Below are 16195 nucleotides of genomic sequence, written 5' to 3' on the forward strand. Positions count from 1 at the left end.
GGACGGCAGGCAGCGCTAGGCTATCGCGGACGGCAGGCAGCGCTAGGCTATCGCAGACGGCAGGCAGCGCCGACCTATCTCGGACGGCAGGCAGCGCCGGCCTATCTCGGACGGCAGGCAGCGCCAGCCTATCTCGGGCGGCAAGCGGCGCCGGTTGTCCTTGGCGCTCCGTCGGCGGCGGCCGGCTGCTCGCCGCAGCGACAGGCGTGTATCGAGCGACGCCACGTGACGGACTGACGTCACCGCCGCATGCCGGCGGCTCGACGGTGGCGCGTCCGCTCACCGCGACATCTACCGCCAAGCCAGCGAAGCTCGCACCGTTTGCCGGGCGACCTTACGGGACGAGGACGACGACGGACAGCGGTGGCTTTGCTGGTTCCATAGCCCTGAAATGATCATTTCTGATCGAAAGGGCTCTAATCCAAACAACTTGAACAAGTTTCAAGCGTTGCGGTGTAGCAACGTGAAGCTTTGCCAAGCATGCGTAACCGTGGGCAACTGAACAGCCGATCTTCATAGAAATAGATATACGCCTTAAGCTGCGCCCGGCTGGGGGTCTGAGACAACCGCGTCCGCCGGGGGGGGGGGGGGGGGGAGTTGGCACCCTCCCTGGGATCTCGAACTTTCAGACATCGTACGAGGAAGAACAAAGATGCCGTTGTGAAGTCCTCGTCAAATTACGGAGAATACATTTAATTGTTTGTCTTGGTCAAATGAGAGGTCACCAAAGGTAATAAAAGGTTAAAAACGGTCGTTTTGATAGATGCAGTAAAAACATGCGTCAACGTCAAAATGGATGTTGAGGGCACAGAAGTAATTTTTAAGACTACCGAATCCATTTTGACCATTTATTTTCCCCCACAAGGGTCAGGTCAGGGCGGGCCATCGTTCACAATTTGTCTACCAGTAACCTACAAGAATCCTCTTTTTGTCTTCTTACACGAGCTGCTTCTGGTTTAGTCTATTTCATTGGTTATAGCTGTGGGGCAAAAGGCACCCGAGCGCTTCATATTTAACTGGCCGCTCGGATACGCGTCAAAGTGGGGTGCATCAGGTCAGACTGTTGGCGGCAGTGTATTAAATACGGTGCGTCACCTAGCTGGTACGTACCGCCGACCCGTCCTCCTTCCTTTGCTCGCGACGAGCAAGTGCCTGACTTTTACGGCGACTGCTTCTGCCGCGTTACCGTTGGCTGTTTGGTGACCTGAAGCATGATTGGTCGCCTTGTCTGACGACCCGATCGTCCCCAACAATTGCACTGAGGTCCCGGGTCATACCGTGACCGCAGGACCCGAATCCTGACGTCACCATATCCCCTCCTCACCCATGGCTCTCTGTGCTCCGTTCCACAGATTACAGTGCCGCCGTCTGGCCTGGGTACGGACGCCTTCACGGAGGACTGCTTGCTGCGCCACGCCCAGTTCGTGGTGGACCAGGTGCAGAGCTTCGACCTGGCTGGCGGTGACGAGGAGGCGCAGCTGCTCACCACCGCCTGTGTACGCGCCCTCATCCGGCTGGCCGGCGTCACGCTCGGAAAACGGTAGGTGACGGCCGTGGTGGCGTCACAAACGGTGTTCCACTAGATGCTGCCGAAAAAAACGACACTCATACGGTGCACATGGTTGGGAGGGGGGGGGGGGGGGGGGGAGGGTGGGAAGGGTGGTGGTAGGCATTCGCACCATATATGTACATAGGCATCACGAAGTGAGGTGATTCGCTCTAATGAGCAACGGCTACAACTGGGTCGCTCCAGTGTTCACGGCGGTACAGCGGTTCATTACTCTGACTGTCATAAACTTGGCATGGCACCGTGGATGATGTAGACTGGTGAACCAATCGTTGATTTGATGTGACGAGTGGGCCTAGGTGCTGTGTTGTTTGAGCGGGTTTTCAAACTGATGCTGCTGTTTAAAATAGCTACGTCATTCTTGTCCAGCTGGGCTGAAGGGTTCCCAAATGCAACGGGGTTCCATTTAATATTGCAGCCGAGCGATCCGTAAAGTGACGCGAGTGAAAAAGGTGGCGGCCGCGCCTCTCACCAAAGCCACGACGACGCCACTGGTCTCTGAACTGTTCGAGAACTTCTTCAAGGGACAGATCCAAAATGACGATAAGGCAAGTGGATGGCCCTGGGTCGGCGCATTGCGGAATGAATGGCCGACGAGCTTAGCTGGTTCGTAGACACAGGGTAGCTCGCTGTTGAAAGGTCAGCCGCCATGTCGGGGATAAAGCCATCAGGAGAGTCTTCTGTGGAACCGTCCGTTTTATTCTGATCACCGGCCTTCTACGTCCATGCATCTCTGTACGTCAGGTGATGCGTGAACCAATTTTCTACCGTGCTGTCGTGTAGCAGCCCAGAAAATGAGCTTCTTGTGATATTGCTGGTGCTTTGCGCGTCTGTGGGAGCTGTCAGCGTCCCCCTCCCCTTTTCACGTCACGTTCATGTCGTCTGCCGCGTGCCCCGTCTCGTGCGAGCGCCGCGTCCTCCGCTGAGCGTCCTCCTCCCGCTGCCAGCTGAAGCAGGGGCCGCGCCGCACGCGCTGTGGGGTGTGTGAGGCCTGCCAGCAGCCCGACTGCGGCGACTGCAAACACTGCCGCGACATGGTGAAGTTCGGCGGCAGCGGCCGGAGCAAGCAGTGCTGCATCAACCGCAGGTAAGTAGGGATATACCAACCGCAGGTAGGCAGTGCTGCACTAACGGCAGGCTAGAACTGTTGCACCAACGGCACGGTAAGCAGTGTTGCACCAACGACAGGTAAGCAGTGCTGCACAAACGGCACGGTAAGCAGTGCTGCACCAACGGCACAGTAAGCAGTGCTGCACCAACGGCACGGTAAGCAGTGCTGCACCAACGGCACGGTAAGCAGTGCTGCACCAACGACAGGTAAGCAGTGCTGCGCCAACGGCACCGTAAGTAGTGCTGCACCACCGGCACCGTAAGCAGTGCTGCACCAACGGCACAGTAAGCAGTGCTGCGCCAACGGCACGGTAAGCAGTGCTGCACCAACGGCACGGTAAGCAGTGCTGCACCAACGGCACGGTAAGCAGTGCTGCACCAACGGCACGGTAAGCGGTGCTGCACCAACCGTACGATGAGCGTTGCCGCCGTCCGCTTTCGTCAGTGCCCGTGCAATGCACCACCACAGAGCTGCACCAGGCGCAGGTCAAGAGTGCTGCACCAACTGCAGGTAACACCTCTTGAAATGACGGAGGACTGCGATGGCTAAACGAGTGGAGAAAATTGATACCTGAATCACCAGCTGTATTACATCAGGCTTGTAACTGTGGCGCGATGTTGTCCTGATTTTTCGTTTTTGTTCTGGTAGTTGTTGCTGCTAGCGTCTTGTCGGAGAAATAGCATTCAACGAAAACCCGCAAGTGCCGGACGGGGTTCAGCATCACGCGTGTGACGTCAGTACTGGTGCCGACGTGCGCACAGAGAGGCCATCACGAGCGAAGACGAGGGCCATGGCCGTGACTTGTGTTCCAACTGCCATCGCCAGGTGTCCGAACATGGCGATTGAGGAGGCGGAGGACTCTGACGGCGGTGAGGACGAGGAGGACGACTCGACGAGGACGGCGGCGCTGGCGGCGGCGGAGCGAACACACCGCGTGCGGCGCCACTCCCTCAGTACGAGCTGGGCCGGCGAGCCGCGCGGTACCCACGCCGCCAGGACTTACTACAGGTAAGAGCAAGCGGCGGCTGTGCGGCACGGCCGCCGGTAGAGCCGTGGGTGGCAGCGAAGCAGCTGCTTGCCAACAAAGTGGTGTAGTTTTGAGGTAGTTCACGTGGGTGACGCGACAGGAGCCATTTGTCAAACGTGTGCGCGCTTGTGTGCTTAACTTTACCACTGTTCTTCGGGGCTGGCATCTTCATACGGCAGGCGGCTGGTTTTGGCTGTGGGCGGTGAATTGTGCGTGCCCTGCGTGTACCGCCCTGGCCTGCTGACGTATACCGCTCTGGTCAGCTGGCGTGTACTGCCCTGGCTAGCCGGCGTGTACCGCCCTGGTCAGCTGGCGTGTACCGCTCTGGTCAGCTGGCATATACCGCTCTGGCCAGCTGGCGTGTACCGCTCTGGTCAGCTGGCGTGTACCGCCCTGGCCAGCTGGCGTGTACCGCCCTGGCCAGCTGGCGTGTACCGCTCTGATCAGCTGGCGTGTACCGCCCTGGTCAGCTGGCGTGTACCGCCCCGGCCAGCTGGCGCGTACCGCTCTGGCCAGCTGGCGTGTACCGCTCTGGTCATCTGGCATGTACCGCCCTCGCCAGCTGGCGTGTACCGCTCCGGTCATCTGGCGTGTACCGCTCTGGTCATCTGGCATGTACCGCCCTCGCCAGCTGGCGTGTACCGCCCAGCCAGCTGGCGTGTACCGCCCGGCCAGTTGGCGTATACCGGCCTGGCAAGCTGGCGTGTACCGCCCGGCCAGCTGGCGTGCACCGCCCGGCCAGCTGGCGTGTGCTGACCGGCCGGCGCCGCCCCCAGCTCGGTGGATGTCAACGGCGAGCGTCTGTCGGCGGGTGACTGTGTGGTGGTGGAGGCCGAGGCGGCCGGCCAGCTGCCGTACGTGGCCCGACTAGTGTACATGTGGGAGACGGCCTCCGGACAGCGCTGCTACCACGCCGCCTGGTTCTGGTCAGTGCCGCCCGCAGCGGACACGTGAACACCGTCCCTGCTCTGAAGCATGTCGTTCGTTCCTGGGGTACAGCCGCCAGTGTCTCCCTAGATGTTAGCATTTATAATCTAGGGCGTTTCCCGCAAAATTTCACTTGTCTTGTTACGGTATTTCGCAGTGGTGTAAATTCGGCTGCTGGATACGTGCAGTGATTCGAAGTTTATTTTTGCGTGTTGTCGTTTTCCGTTTATTTTTTACGTTTTTCTGCCCCATTGGACACATGATGAAATACGTGTTCCCACTACACACACCTCGCCTTTACGGAACTTTCGTAAAATGAGAATGATATCATTTTTATCGGTGCGATATATCGACTGTTCTGCTGCTGTCCACTGGACTAAGCAGGTCTGTTGTGGATCCATAGCCGTGCTCCTTGGCATGTTGACCTGACCAGTGTGTACCGTTCCGCTGCAGCCGTGGCCAGGAGACCCTGCTTGGAGAGACGGCCGACCCTGCCGAACTGTTCGTCACGGACGAGTGTGAGGACATGCCCGTCGAGTCCATCACACGCAAGGTCAGCACACGCAGTCGAGTCCATCACACGCAGTGTCAGCACACGGAGCCGAGTCCGTCACACGCAAGGTCAGCACACGCAGCGGGGTCCGTCACACGCCAGGTCAGCACACGCAGACGAGTCTGTCACACGCAAGGTCAGCACACGTAGCCGAGTCCGTCACACGCAAGGTCAGCACACGCAGCCGAGTCCGTCACACGCAAGGTCAGCACACGCAGCCGAGTCCATCACACGCAAGGTCAGCACACGCAGCCGAGTCCGTCACGCGCAATGTTGGCACACGCGGTCGAGTCCATCACACAAGGTCAGCACACGCAGCAGAGTCCATCACACGCAAGGTCAGCACACGCCGTCAATTCTATCACACGCATGGTCAGCACACGTAGCCGAGTCCTTCACACGCAAGGTCAGCACACGCAGCCGAGTCCATCACACGCAAGGTCAGCACACGCAGCCGAGTCTATCACACGCAAGGTCAGCACATGCAGTGTCGACACCTCCGTCATTGGCAACTCGGCGTGCCCCCTGCCCTGTTCCGCTCCGCAGCTGTGCTCCGTTCTGGCCGCATGCGCGTGACAACCGTGTGTGTCTGTCGTGTGCTACACCTGCCTGCGCGTGACAGCCGTGTGTGTCTGCCGTGTGCTACACCTGTCTGCGCGTGACAGCCGTGTGTGTCTGTCGTGTGCTACACCTGCCTGCGCGTGACAGCCGTGTGTGTCTGCCGTGTGCTACACCTCCTTACGCGTGACAGCTGACCCCGGTCCGGCAGGCGCGAGTCCTGGATCGGAGCGACGCGCGCTGCTGGTTCCAGCAGCGCGAGTCGTTCCACGTACCAGAGAACGAGTCGGATACGTTCTGGTTCCAGAAAAAGTAAGTTGACTTAACGACTTTGGGATGTCACAGTACTATTGATCTGCATTTGTACCCGTGTTTTGCGTAAGTTGTATTGCTCTGTCTTTTTATGCGAGTTTGCCTTGGATTTATCCCATCAAAGCTAAACCTGGCATCTCACCTTGCTAAATTGTCTACAGTCATTAGCGTTTCTGATGCCTAGATCTATTTCACCCCGCCCTGACATCTAACAAGGAGGGTGCCAGCCAGCGAGTCCGTGGCTGCTGACTGGAACACTTCAAGGCGTTCCGCGCTCTCGGGCTGTGAAACACTGTCCTGGCATGCTAGCTCATGGCCTGGCCATTGGGCTGTGACCGGTGCTGGCCGTCATCAGTCCGTTGACCCCTGGTCAGGTACCGGCCGGAGCACGGCCGGTTTGAGGACGTGGCGGCGGAGCCGGTGGCCATCGACGGCCGGCTCAACTTCTGCCCGTGCTGTGAGCAGCTCCGTCTGGAGGAGCTAAGCAAGGTGCCCGCCGTGGAGAGCCGACTGGATGACGAGCCAGGGAGGAACGAGGTAGGTCTCTCTCTCTCTCTCTCTCTCTCCCTCTCTCTCTCCCTCTCTCTCTCTCTCCTCTCTCTCTCTCTCCTCTCTCTCTCTCTCTCTCTCTCTCTCTCTCTCTCTCTCCTCTCTCCTCTCTTCTCTTCTTCTCTTCTCTCTCTCTCTCCCTCTCTCTCTCTCTCTCTCTCTATCTCTCTCTCTTCTCTCTCTCTCTCTCTCTCTTCTCTCTCTCTCTCTCTCTCTCTCTCTCTCTCTCTCTCTCTCTCTTCTCCTCTCTCTATCTCTCTCTCTCTCTCTCTCTCTCTCTCTCTCTATCTCTCTCTCTCTCTCTCTCTCTCTCTCTCTCTCTCTCTCTCTTTCTCTCTCTCTTCCTCTCTCTCTCTCTCTCTCTCTCTCTCTATCTCTCTCTCTCTTCTCTCTCTCTCTCTCTCTCTCTCTCTCTCTCTCTTCCTCTTCTCTCTCTATCTCTCTTCTCTCTCTCTCTCGTCTCTCTCTTCTCCTCTCTCTCTCTCTTCTCTCCTTCTCTCTCTCTCTCTCTCTCTCTCTCTCTCTCTCTACCTCTTCTCTCTCTCTCTCCTCTCTCTCTCTCTCTCTCTCTCTCTCTCTGCTCTCTCTCTCTCTCTCTCCTCTCTCTCTCTCTCTCGATCTCTCCTCTCTCTCTCTCTCTCTCCTCTCTCTCTCTCTCTCTCTCTCTCTCTCTCTCTCTCTCTCCTCTCTCTCTCTCTCTTCTCTCTCTCTCTCTCTCTTTTCTCTATTTCTTTTTGTTCTGTCTCTATCCTGTCTGTTCGTCTGTCTGTGTGTCTTACCGCCTCCTCGCCTCCTCGCTTCCTCGCCTCTCCGCCTCCTCGCCTCTCCGCCTCTCCGCCTCGCCGCCTCTTGGTCTTTCTCTTGGTCTTCATCGTGCACGTGCTCATGCTCTCACAGAAGTTGTGTATCTTCCGTCAGCGCACTGTATTTGTCTACTTATTCTCACACCCAAAGCCCAACTTCTCATCATGGTTATTCTCTTCATTATTTAGATGAGCATTTCGCCCGTTCTGCATTGTTGCGGCGACCATGTCACTCATGAGTAGCAACATTATTTGCTATTTGCGAAGTCTTACATGAATATCATCCAGTCAAATCACTCATCAGCATCTAGTCCCTGGCGTGAGACGTCCTGTCTCCAGCGTCGCTCTCTCCCCGCCCTGTCTCGCGTCCCCGGCCGATGACCACTCGCTCTCGGCAGACGCGCTTCGGCCAGGTGCGCTGCGGCGGCGAGACATACTCGGTGGGCAAGTGTGTGTTCCTGGACCCCGCCGCGTTCTCTCTGCGCCGGCGGCAGGCCTGGGTCAAGACGGTCAAGACGTGCGACTTTTCGCAGATATCGTGGTGGCGAGATCCGCCACGCGTGCTGGAGAGAGGCGCGGATGCGGCCGGCTCCAAACGCAGGCTCTGTCGCCAATTGTTCTCAGAGCGAGGCGGATTGGCAGTGCGAGGAAAGCAGGCGTCATTGTCGCAACCAGTTGACAGCCCTGGACATTTGTTGCATGCTCGCCAGTGATAGGTCTTCGTCAATAGCTGTCCATAACTAGCTGTTCGGTTGTTCCCGTCAGGTGGACGAGGAACTCTACCCGGAATACTACCGCAAGGCCACCAGCTACGTGAAGGGCTCCAACGAGGAGACGCCGGACCCATTCCGCATCGGCCGCATCAGCAGCATCTTCACGAACAGAACAGGTGACGCCCAATAGGACGACTCGACCTTGGTCTTGTATTGGTGTCAGTTGTTTACCTTCTCCTGATCGTTCGCCGAGATGATGGTGATGCCCTAGCTTTCAACTCGCTTTGCGGTTTGGGAAGATCTCGCACTGGTACGCCCGCACCTTCGTGTCCAGAGTTCAGACAGCATTAAGCCTTAAGCGACCAACTCATCTAATGTCGGTGAGGAGTCGCCTTTTGTAAATGATTTGCCAGTTAGTAAACTTACACGGCAGCCCAATCAACGGCTACGATCAATAGCAGCACGGCGTTATCTGGTATGGCTCTGGCCAAACGTTACCGAGGGCGTCTGCGCCGCAGGGAGCAACGCGGAGGCGGGTGACGTTTTCCTCCGCGTGACCAAGTTCTACCGAGGAGAGGACACATTCCGGGGCACGGAGGGCTCGCAGCACAGCGACCTGCACATGATCTACTACAGTAGCGAGGGTGAGCGGCCTGCCGTGGCGCCGTGCAGCACCAATGGCAGTGTGGATGTCCGGATGTGCTTGGGCCCTCGGTGTAGAGCGTGCGCCACTACCTGAAGATACCGTGTGGGTTGTGTGACGCTTCTGTCGCCGCGCATTGATCGTGTCTAGATAAAGACAAGGGACTGATGCTCTACGTAATGTTTGCAAGCCTCGGAAGCGTGCCTCTCGAGTAAACTCGACGACACGTGGCGGGCGCCCGCTGACGCCGGCCGCCTCGCGCCGCCAGAGGTGTCGGTGGCGTTCGGTCACGTGATGGGCAAGTGTCACGTGGTGTACGGCGGCAACCTGACCTGCTCGCCGGAGGAGTACCGCCGCTGTGGACCTCACCGCTTCTACTTCCTCGAGGCGTACGACGCTGACGGCAAGAGCTTCACCGAGCCGCCGCCGGCCGCCAAACGCATGGGACTCGTCAGAAAGGTGCGGTGGAGGCTGTCTGTGTACAGAGGGACGGCTGCGCTTGTTGACGGTCCTAGGGCATGGCTTTATGTGGGAGAGACTGTACCTGGAGATTGGCTGTACCGGCACTGATCATGCCTAGAGATGGCTGTACGTAGTGACTGTACCAGAAAAGCAGTTGCACCTGGAGGCTCTGTGTAGCATAGGATGAACACATGGGCTTATAAATTTGTTTTACATATAAACATGCACGGTTTGGCGTATCCCCTCCCTGTCGTGCCCGCTGGCTGTCAAATGTGGGAAGCCATTTGCTGCTCTCTGCTGTATTTGTCCTGTGCTTGTGGGTCTGTTTTGCTCAGTCTGAGCACGGCCGACGGCTCTGACGGGCAGTGCCCCTGACACCCGTACCGCCGCACGATCGGCTGTGTTGTCACGCTTGACTCGTCGCACGCGGTCCTTTCCGCCAGCTCCATCGCGTGCTGGTGCACCTCGCTCGCGCCGGCCGCTGACTGCCGCCTGTGCCGCAGGGCCAGGGCAAGGGCAAGGGTGCGGCGGCGCAGCGGGCGGTGCCGCCGCCGCCCGAACACCCGGTCGTGGCGCCGCTCCGCGCGCTCGACGTGTTCGCCGGCTGCGGCGGCCTCTCCGCCGGACTGCACCAAGTGGGCGTGGCCGTCAGGTGAGGGCGGGGCTGGGGGGCGGCCTGGCAGGCGTCACTGTCTGTCGGGAAGGAAGGGGCGTCTGTGTCACGTTTCTGTCGCGTTTATATATATATATATATATATATATATATATATATATATATATATATATGTGACCAGTTGGGTTTATGTATTGAATATAACAATCCAAGATTATGTGTAGTAGATTATGTTGTGGGTGTGGTGAAAAGGGGCCTTTCGGTAATGTCTAGCGCTGTTTGTCACGTCGCTCTACGCGGGATGATCACCATGCGGGCTGACCCTTTTGTCGGTTTTCAGCCAATGGGCGATCGAAATAAACCAGCCGGCGGCCAACGCGTACCGGCTCAACAACCCGCAGGCCACGGTGTTCTCGGAGGACTGCAACCACCTGCTGCAGCTGGCCATAGACGTGAGGCCGGGGCCGGTCCGCCAGCTGGTGCCGGCCACCTCCCGGACAGGACTCTGTAGCCCTGGGCTCTATAGCCATGATATCCCCAACCAGGCAGCCGTCATGGCCGCTGATGGGAATTCGCACAAATTGGTGCAGCTGATAATTTGTGATGAAATTTAATCTTAGAGAATCTTCTGGTACTAGAGGACTGTGGTGTGTCTGATTATCAGTTCGCAGGCGTGTTTGGAGCCTAGTAACTTCACATTATAACTTCTGTCCTTATGTTGAGGCTGTGACTGAGACGCTGCCGCCGCAGAAAAGTGATGATGTGCCACTGTCCCCTTTGATGAGCCGTCGTCGCAGGAAAAGTCGCACGACGTACCGTTATTTCAATAGACTCGCACAACTTGTCGCTGTTGCAGAGGGCTCGCATGTCGCAGGGGCAGGATATTTGTATAGGGTCACCATCGCAAAAGATTCACTTACATGTCACTGCTGCATGGCTGTTCCAACGGTATCCGAGTACGAGGTCTTTTTCCTGATTCACATGGCACGGACAAATTGCACGAATCCACTTGGGATATCACTGTTGGCATAATGTTTAAATCACTTGCTGTGCGCAAGAGACTCACTCAGTCTGTCACTGAGTGTGTCCCAACATTCCCTTTTCCTGTGACGTTTGCAGGGTGCAGAGCAGAACGCCAGCGGCCAGCGGCTGCCGAAGCCGGGGGAGGTGGACCTGCTGTGCGGCGGGCCGCCGTGCCAGGGCTTCTCCGGCATGAACCGCTTCAACTCCCGACAGTACTCGCAGTTCAAGGTACCCGCTGTGACGCGCGCCGGTTCCAGGGTGTGTGTGCCGTGTTTAAATCGTGACCCCCCTACACGGCCTCGTGTATCTCTGCGGTTTCCCACATCCGCAGCCTTTTTCAACGCGTGGTCCGAAGGCTTGCTTTACCGTCGCGATCCTGCGCCACTCCCCGAAAAAGCTCCCTCAGTTTGTTTTACTGTTGTGCGACTTGAATTATCTTGCATTTCATTGGAACAGTTTCTGGGTTATTGGATGACGAATTGCGGTCGTCACTTAACGTCGACATGTAATGCAGACTACGAAACACTGGACTGATGTTAAACCTGAACCCACGACTTTCGGCAGAGGGGCGTGAGTGAGCTTTCTACCATACTGTTAGTTTGTTGTTCCACCTCACTACGCTGCTGTTCTATTCGCTGTTCCGTATCACGCTGAATTGCATGTTGCTGAAGCACAGGGAAGAGGTGACAACTGCAAGATAGGTTGCGTTGTAGAGCTGGTCCACAGGATTGTTGAGCAATTGGAACTTGCCGGGCTCTCTGTTACTGGAGCACTTTTCCGCAGAACTCACTGATCGTCAGCTTCTTGAGCTTTTGCGACTTCTACCGGCCAAAATATTTCATCCTGGAGAACGTGCGCAACTTCGTTTCCTACAAGGCCAACATGGTGCTGAAGCTGACGCTGGCCTGTTTGCTGAAGATGGGCTATCAGTGCGGCTTTGGTGTACTGCAGGCGGGCAACTACGGCGTCCCTCAGACGCGCCGCAGGTCGGTCACGTGCCGGGGACCTCGGTCGGCACCACTCTGACATCATGCAGTCCGTCATCTGCGCAGATCACACCCGTCTATTGATGGGAAGTTTCTGGTCGCCGCGTTAACATTGGGATCGCATGGCAGTTGTGTATCGTCTGGGGCTTATGCGTGGCATGCGCCGCTCTGCTGGCGGCGCTATGGCCCGCCACCGTACGTCACTGACGAGTCTGACGGTGCCTTACTCGGTAGGGCGATCATCATGGCCTCGGCGCCCGGCTTCCGCCTGCCCCTGTACCCGGAGCCCCAGCACGTGTTCTCGCTGAGGGCCTCCTCGCTGGCCGTGGTCATGGAGGACACCAAGGTATGGACGGCGAAACGGCTCACGGACAACGGCGGACGGGCACTGCCCCGTGATCCACCGTTCTTAAACGACAACGTGCAGCATGACGTGTGATAACCTGCGGATTTGAACGTCGAACAACTTGTTAAGTACCAATCATTTAAGGATTTGGGATGCTGGTCATAAAACCCACCACATAGGCTGTCTTTGTCGGTGGCTGTCGTAGGCTGTCTGCAGTGGCGCCGGTATTCAGTGTGCCCTCACCCAGATGACATTTGACATGCGCAGCGCGCACCCCGACTGACCTGAGGACGCGGTGTTGCAGTACGCGCCCACGTGCCGGTGGTCGCAGTCGGCGCCATACCGGACTGTGACTGTGCGGGACGCCATGTCTGACCTGCCAGAGATCCTGAACGGCGAGAAGCACGAACAGATGCCGTACGACCGCGACGCCAGCTCGCACTTCCAGAGAGTGGTGCGTGCCGGGCGGTGCTCGTGGCCTGTTTGCCTGCGCCAGTGGCGGTTACAAAGGCGCAGGCGGAGGGTGGGGCGCCAGGAGGGCGAGCGTCCGCTTGGCTGCACGTGCCGAGTGACGGGCAGGGTTCAAGGCTGGCTCTGTGCCAACAGTTTCGCAGTGATCAGCTCGAAGTAAAACGACACTTGATAACGTTTGGGGTTCAATGCGTCGTTACACCCGCAAAACTGAAGTCACGTCTAGTTGGATCTTCGCGATTTACGTTGCATACATTGTTTAAAGATGGCCAAAAATACTAAACGCGATCAGAAGTAGGAATGTTTACGAAGATGCATGACTGGGAAGCGCCAGAAGGGAACTGAGCTATGCCCAGAGACGGGTGATTTGCTGTTGCACCCAACTGAGCTATCATATGACACCTAGAAGAGCGTATGACACATTATTATGTTACTGGACTCCGGTCTTGTTTCGCCTGATCTTTCCGAAATCATGCTCGAATAATGAGCATATCGTCACAGCATAACGGCAAAGACAGAGCCATCAAAATATTTTCTTTCCATCCATATCTCGATTATTTTAGGCATCATGCAATGCGAAAGGACCTTAATTTCAGATCCTTGGCCTTGAAAGGGTCTTCAGCAGGACCTGATCATATCTCTGCTACGTACCCAGTCGGATATAGTCACAGAGCCGTGGGCGACACACTCGCCGAACACGCTGTGGCGCCTGCTGCGATGGCTTCGGACCGCGCCCTGACGCACCCCCCTCCGGGGCCGTGACGAGCCAGCCGTCACCGCCGCCTCTTGCCGCAGATGCGGGCCGGCCACGAGACGGCGCTGCTGCGCGACCACGTGTGCAAGGAGATGGCGCCACTCATCGCAGCGCGCATCCGCCACGTGCCGACGGCGCCGGGCAGCGACTGGCGCGACCTGCCCAACCTGGCAGTCCGCCTCAGCGATGGCACCACCTCGCGCCTCCTGTGAGTGGTGGGGGCGCCGACCGGGCGCTGGGTGGTGTCCGAGGGGGGGGGGGGGGCTGGAGGTGGTCAGGCGGGTACCGGCAGGCCAGAGCACGAGCCCGACCCGCCTGTTGTGAAACCCTCAGCTGAGATGATAGGAGGGTAGGTTACGTGGCCGACGCATGGTGACTCGTTCAAGCAGGCTACTGACATCTCGAACACGTCTGTTGGACATCTTGACCGCGGTAGGTTTACAGGTTTATCGTGGTTGGTATAAAATTGTGAAGGCTTGTGTTTCGGAAAACGCTCCCAAAAATGTTGTTAAGTTTCTAGTTTCTGAAAAGGGGTTTGCATAAGTTTAGTTCTTTATACCGAGCGTTCATCGCGGAAGGGCGGAATCCGTCGCATGTGGGGTATGCTCATACGAAAAGCGTGGACCCGGCGCACACGCATCACCTCAAAGTTGTTCTCATTTCGGGTTTCTAGGGGTTACTAGGTTGTTACTGTAGCATGCATGTCTCTACGCAGCTACCGGACCTGCATGTATCCCTGTGTTGGGTTCTGACGATGGCTTAATTCTTCGGGCTGGTTAAAAGGCGTTGCAACAGCTTGTATTTTTCCGGGGGGGGGGGGGGGGGGGATCCATCATTAGGCTACAAACTCCCGGTTTCAGCATTGGTGCTGTAATGACCTTCAGGCCATATGACCGCACAGCTGGTAGGGCCTGTAATCTGTTGCTATGTGGATTAGCGATCCATCCAGGGCTGACAGCTTTGCAGCGGCCTGCGCCGGTCTCGACAGAGGTGACGTGTGCTCCTGAGTGCCCCCTCCCCTTGCCTGCTGCCGCTGCCGCTGCCGGCGTGGCTGCAGTCCAGAGCCTGCTGTCGAGGTCGTCTCCGGCGTCCTCGCGGGGACAGGAGGCCGTGATGTGTCGCCGATACGTCGCCGGCGCCGTGTAATCCGTGCTTTACGGCGCGCCGTCGGGCCCCTCCGGTCATGTTGGACGGCACCAGACGCTGCGCCGGGGGTGGGACGGCCGGCGGCGCCCCCCGCTCCGGTGACGGGTGGCCGGCCGGGGGCGTGCTGATCGCCCACGCCCCGCCGCCAGGCTCTACACACAGCACGACAAGAAGAACGGCCGCTCGGGCGGCGGCCGGCTGCGCGGCGTGTGCGCATGCGCGGCCGGCCGGCCTTGCGACCCGGCCGACCGGCAGTACGGCACTCTGCTGCCCTGGTGCCTGCCACACACGGGCAACAGGCACAACCACTGGGCCGGCCTGTACGGGCGGCTCGAGTGGGACGGCTTCTTCTCCACCACCGTCACCAACCCCGAGCCGATGGGCAAGCAGGTGCGGGGCGGCGGCGGCGGCCGACGGCGGAGCCGCGGACGCGCCCCAGCTCGGCGATGTGCTGGCCGCGGCTGGCGCATCCAGCCGGGCACGGACGCGGCGCTGGCGCACCAACCGCGCGCGCGGGGGAGGGGGGTTACACTGAACACACCTGATGCGGTCATGCGTCAAGCTCGGATTACGTTACGCTCGGTAAAGTTCTATTTGTTCACTGGTTCAGTCGGCTGCATAATCCCAATAATGCTTGACGTCTTTGTGGTCGAGCCGGTGAATAATGCAACGGCACGCCATTGACATGCCAACGCTCCGCGCGCCGTGTTAAGCCTGCTGTTGGCTCACTGGTGGTCGACCAAAGTCCCGCCAGACTTGGCTTGGCCTGGCTTGGCCTAACCCGACCTGACCTGACCTGACCTGAACCTGAACCGGCAGGGTCGCGTGCTGCATCCGGAGCAGCACCGCGTGGTTAGCGTGCGCGAGTGTGCCCGATCTCAAGGCTTCCCGGACTCGTACCGGTTCTTCGGCAGCACGCTCGAGAAGCACCGACAGGTAACCGCGGCCTTGCGACGCTTGGACTGAGGGGAGGGGGGGGGGAAGCTGGTGCACCGTCCGGATTTGGACAGTCGAATGCGTTGAATCGCGGTAATGCAAGCTGAAGTACGAAGCTACTGCGCGCGTGAATTTAGCCCCAGCGAGACGTGCGGTGCGTCACCGGGCGTTCGCGGCTGGGCGATGGCGATGGCGCCGTCACCGGGCCGCTCTGTCGTGTCCACAGATCGGTAACGCCGTACCGCCGCCGATGGCCGCCGCCATCGGTCGCGAGATCCAGCGCTCGCTGGCGCTGTCGGGCCGCGAGGGCGGAGCGCCGGCCGCGCGGGTCGGCGGGGACGCCGACGGTGGCCAGCGGCAGCCGAGTGATGCCGGCCAGGGCGGCGCTAAGGGAGAACCGGCGAAGGAGGGCGACCCCGGCGCCGAGGACGCGGCGGAAACAGGCGGGGGCGGCTCTGACAGTGGCGCCGAAGGCTTGCGCTGATGGCAGTGCGCGCGGCGCCCTGACGGCAGGACGCGATCAAGTCATGCCGGGCTTTTAGCTGTCGTCGGTCGGATGAAATGTAGACGTCTTCGAGCTCATTGACGGCTGCTAAACATGTTTGGACTGCCTTGTGATTGTTCATGGTTTTATTATTGTCTCGGTGTGTCCCAGGCCACCCACAATGTAATATATTTTACAACTTTTGGTTGTG

At 58.4% G+C, this 16195-nt stretch overlaps 1 protein-coding gene across 1 annotated transcript in view; it reads left to right on the plus strand.

Moving 5' to 3' along the window:
- Positions 1-16195, plus strand: part of LOC119100546 (DNA (cytosine-5)-methyltransferase 1) — a 43262-nt gene that overhangs the window by 27017 nt on the left and 50 nt on the right. Inside the window, exons 7-28 of the mRNA XM_037223631.1 lie at positions 1353-1540; positions 1986-2115; positions 2515-2654; positions 3504-3686; positions 4482-4631; positions 5086-5185; positions 5955-6055; positions 6430-6592; positions 7806-7916; positions 8173-8296; positions 8639-8764; positions 9032-9222; positions 9729-9877; positions 10179-10290; positions 10958-11089; positions 11645-11847; positions 12082-12193; positions 12498-12647; positions 13460-13626; positions 14714-14954; positions 15384-15500; positions 15727-15830. Of these exons, the coding sequence (XP_037079526.1) occupies positions 1353-1540; positions 1986-2115; positions 2515-2654; positions 3504-3686; positions 4482-4631; positions 5086-5185; positions 5955-6055; positions 6430-6592; positions 7806-7916; positions 8173-8296; positions 8639-8764; positions 9032-9222; positions 9729-9877; positions 10179-10290; positions 10958-11089; positions 11645-11847; positions 12082-12193; positions 12498-12647; positions 13460-13626; positions 14714-14954; positions 15384-15500; positions 15727-15830 (3194 nt within the window). The remainder of the gene's footprint in view (positions 1-1352; positions 1541-1985; positions 2116-2514; positions 2655-3503; positions 3687-4481; positions 4632-5085; positions 5186-5954; positions 6056-6429; positions 6593-7805; positions 7917-8172; positions 8297-8638; positions 8765-9031; positions 9223-9728; positions 9878-10178; positions 10291-10957; positions 11090-11644; positions 11848-12081; positions 12194-12497; positions 12648-13459; positions 13627-14713; positions 14955-15383; positions 15501-15726; positions 15831-16195) is intronic.

This window comes from Pollicipes pollicipes, unplaced genomic scaffold, assembly GCF_011947565.3.
Source record: "Pollicipes pollicipes isolate AB1234 unplaced genomic scaffold, Ppol_2.1 Scaffold_4881;HRSCAF=5763_pilon_pilon_pilon, whole genome shotgun sequence".
NCBI lineage: Eukaryota > Metazoa > Arthropoda > Thecostraca > Pollicipedomorpha > Pollicipedidae > Pollicipes > Pollicipes pollicipes.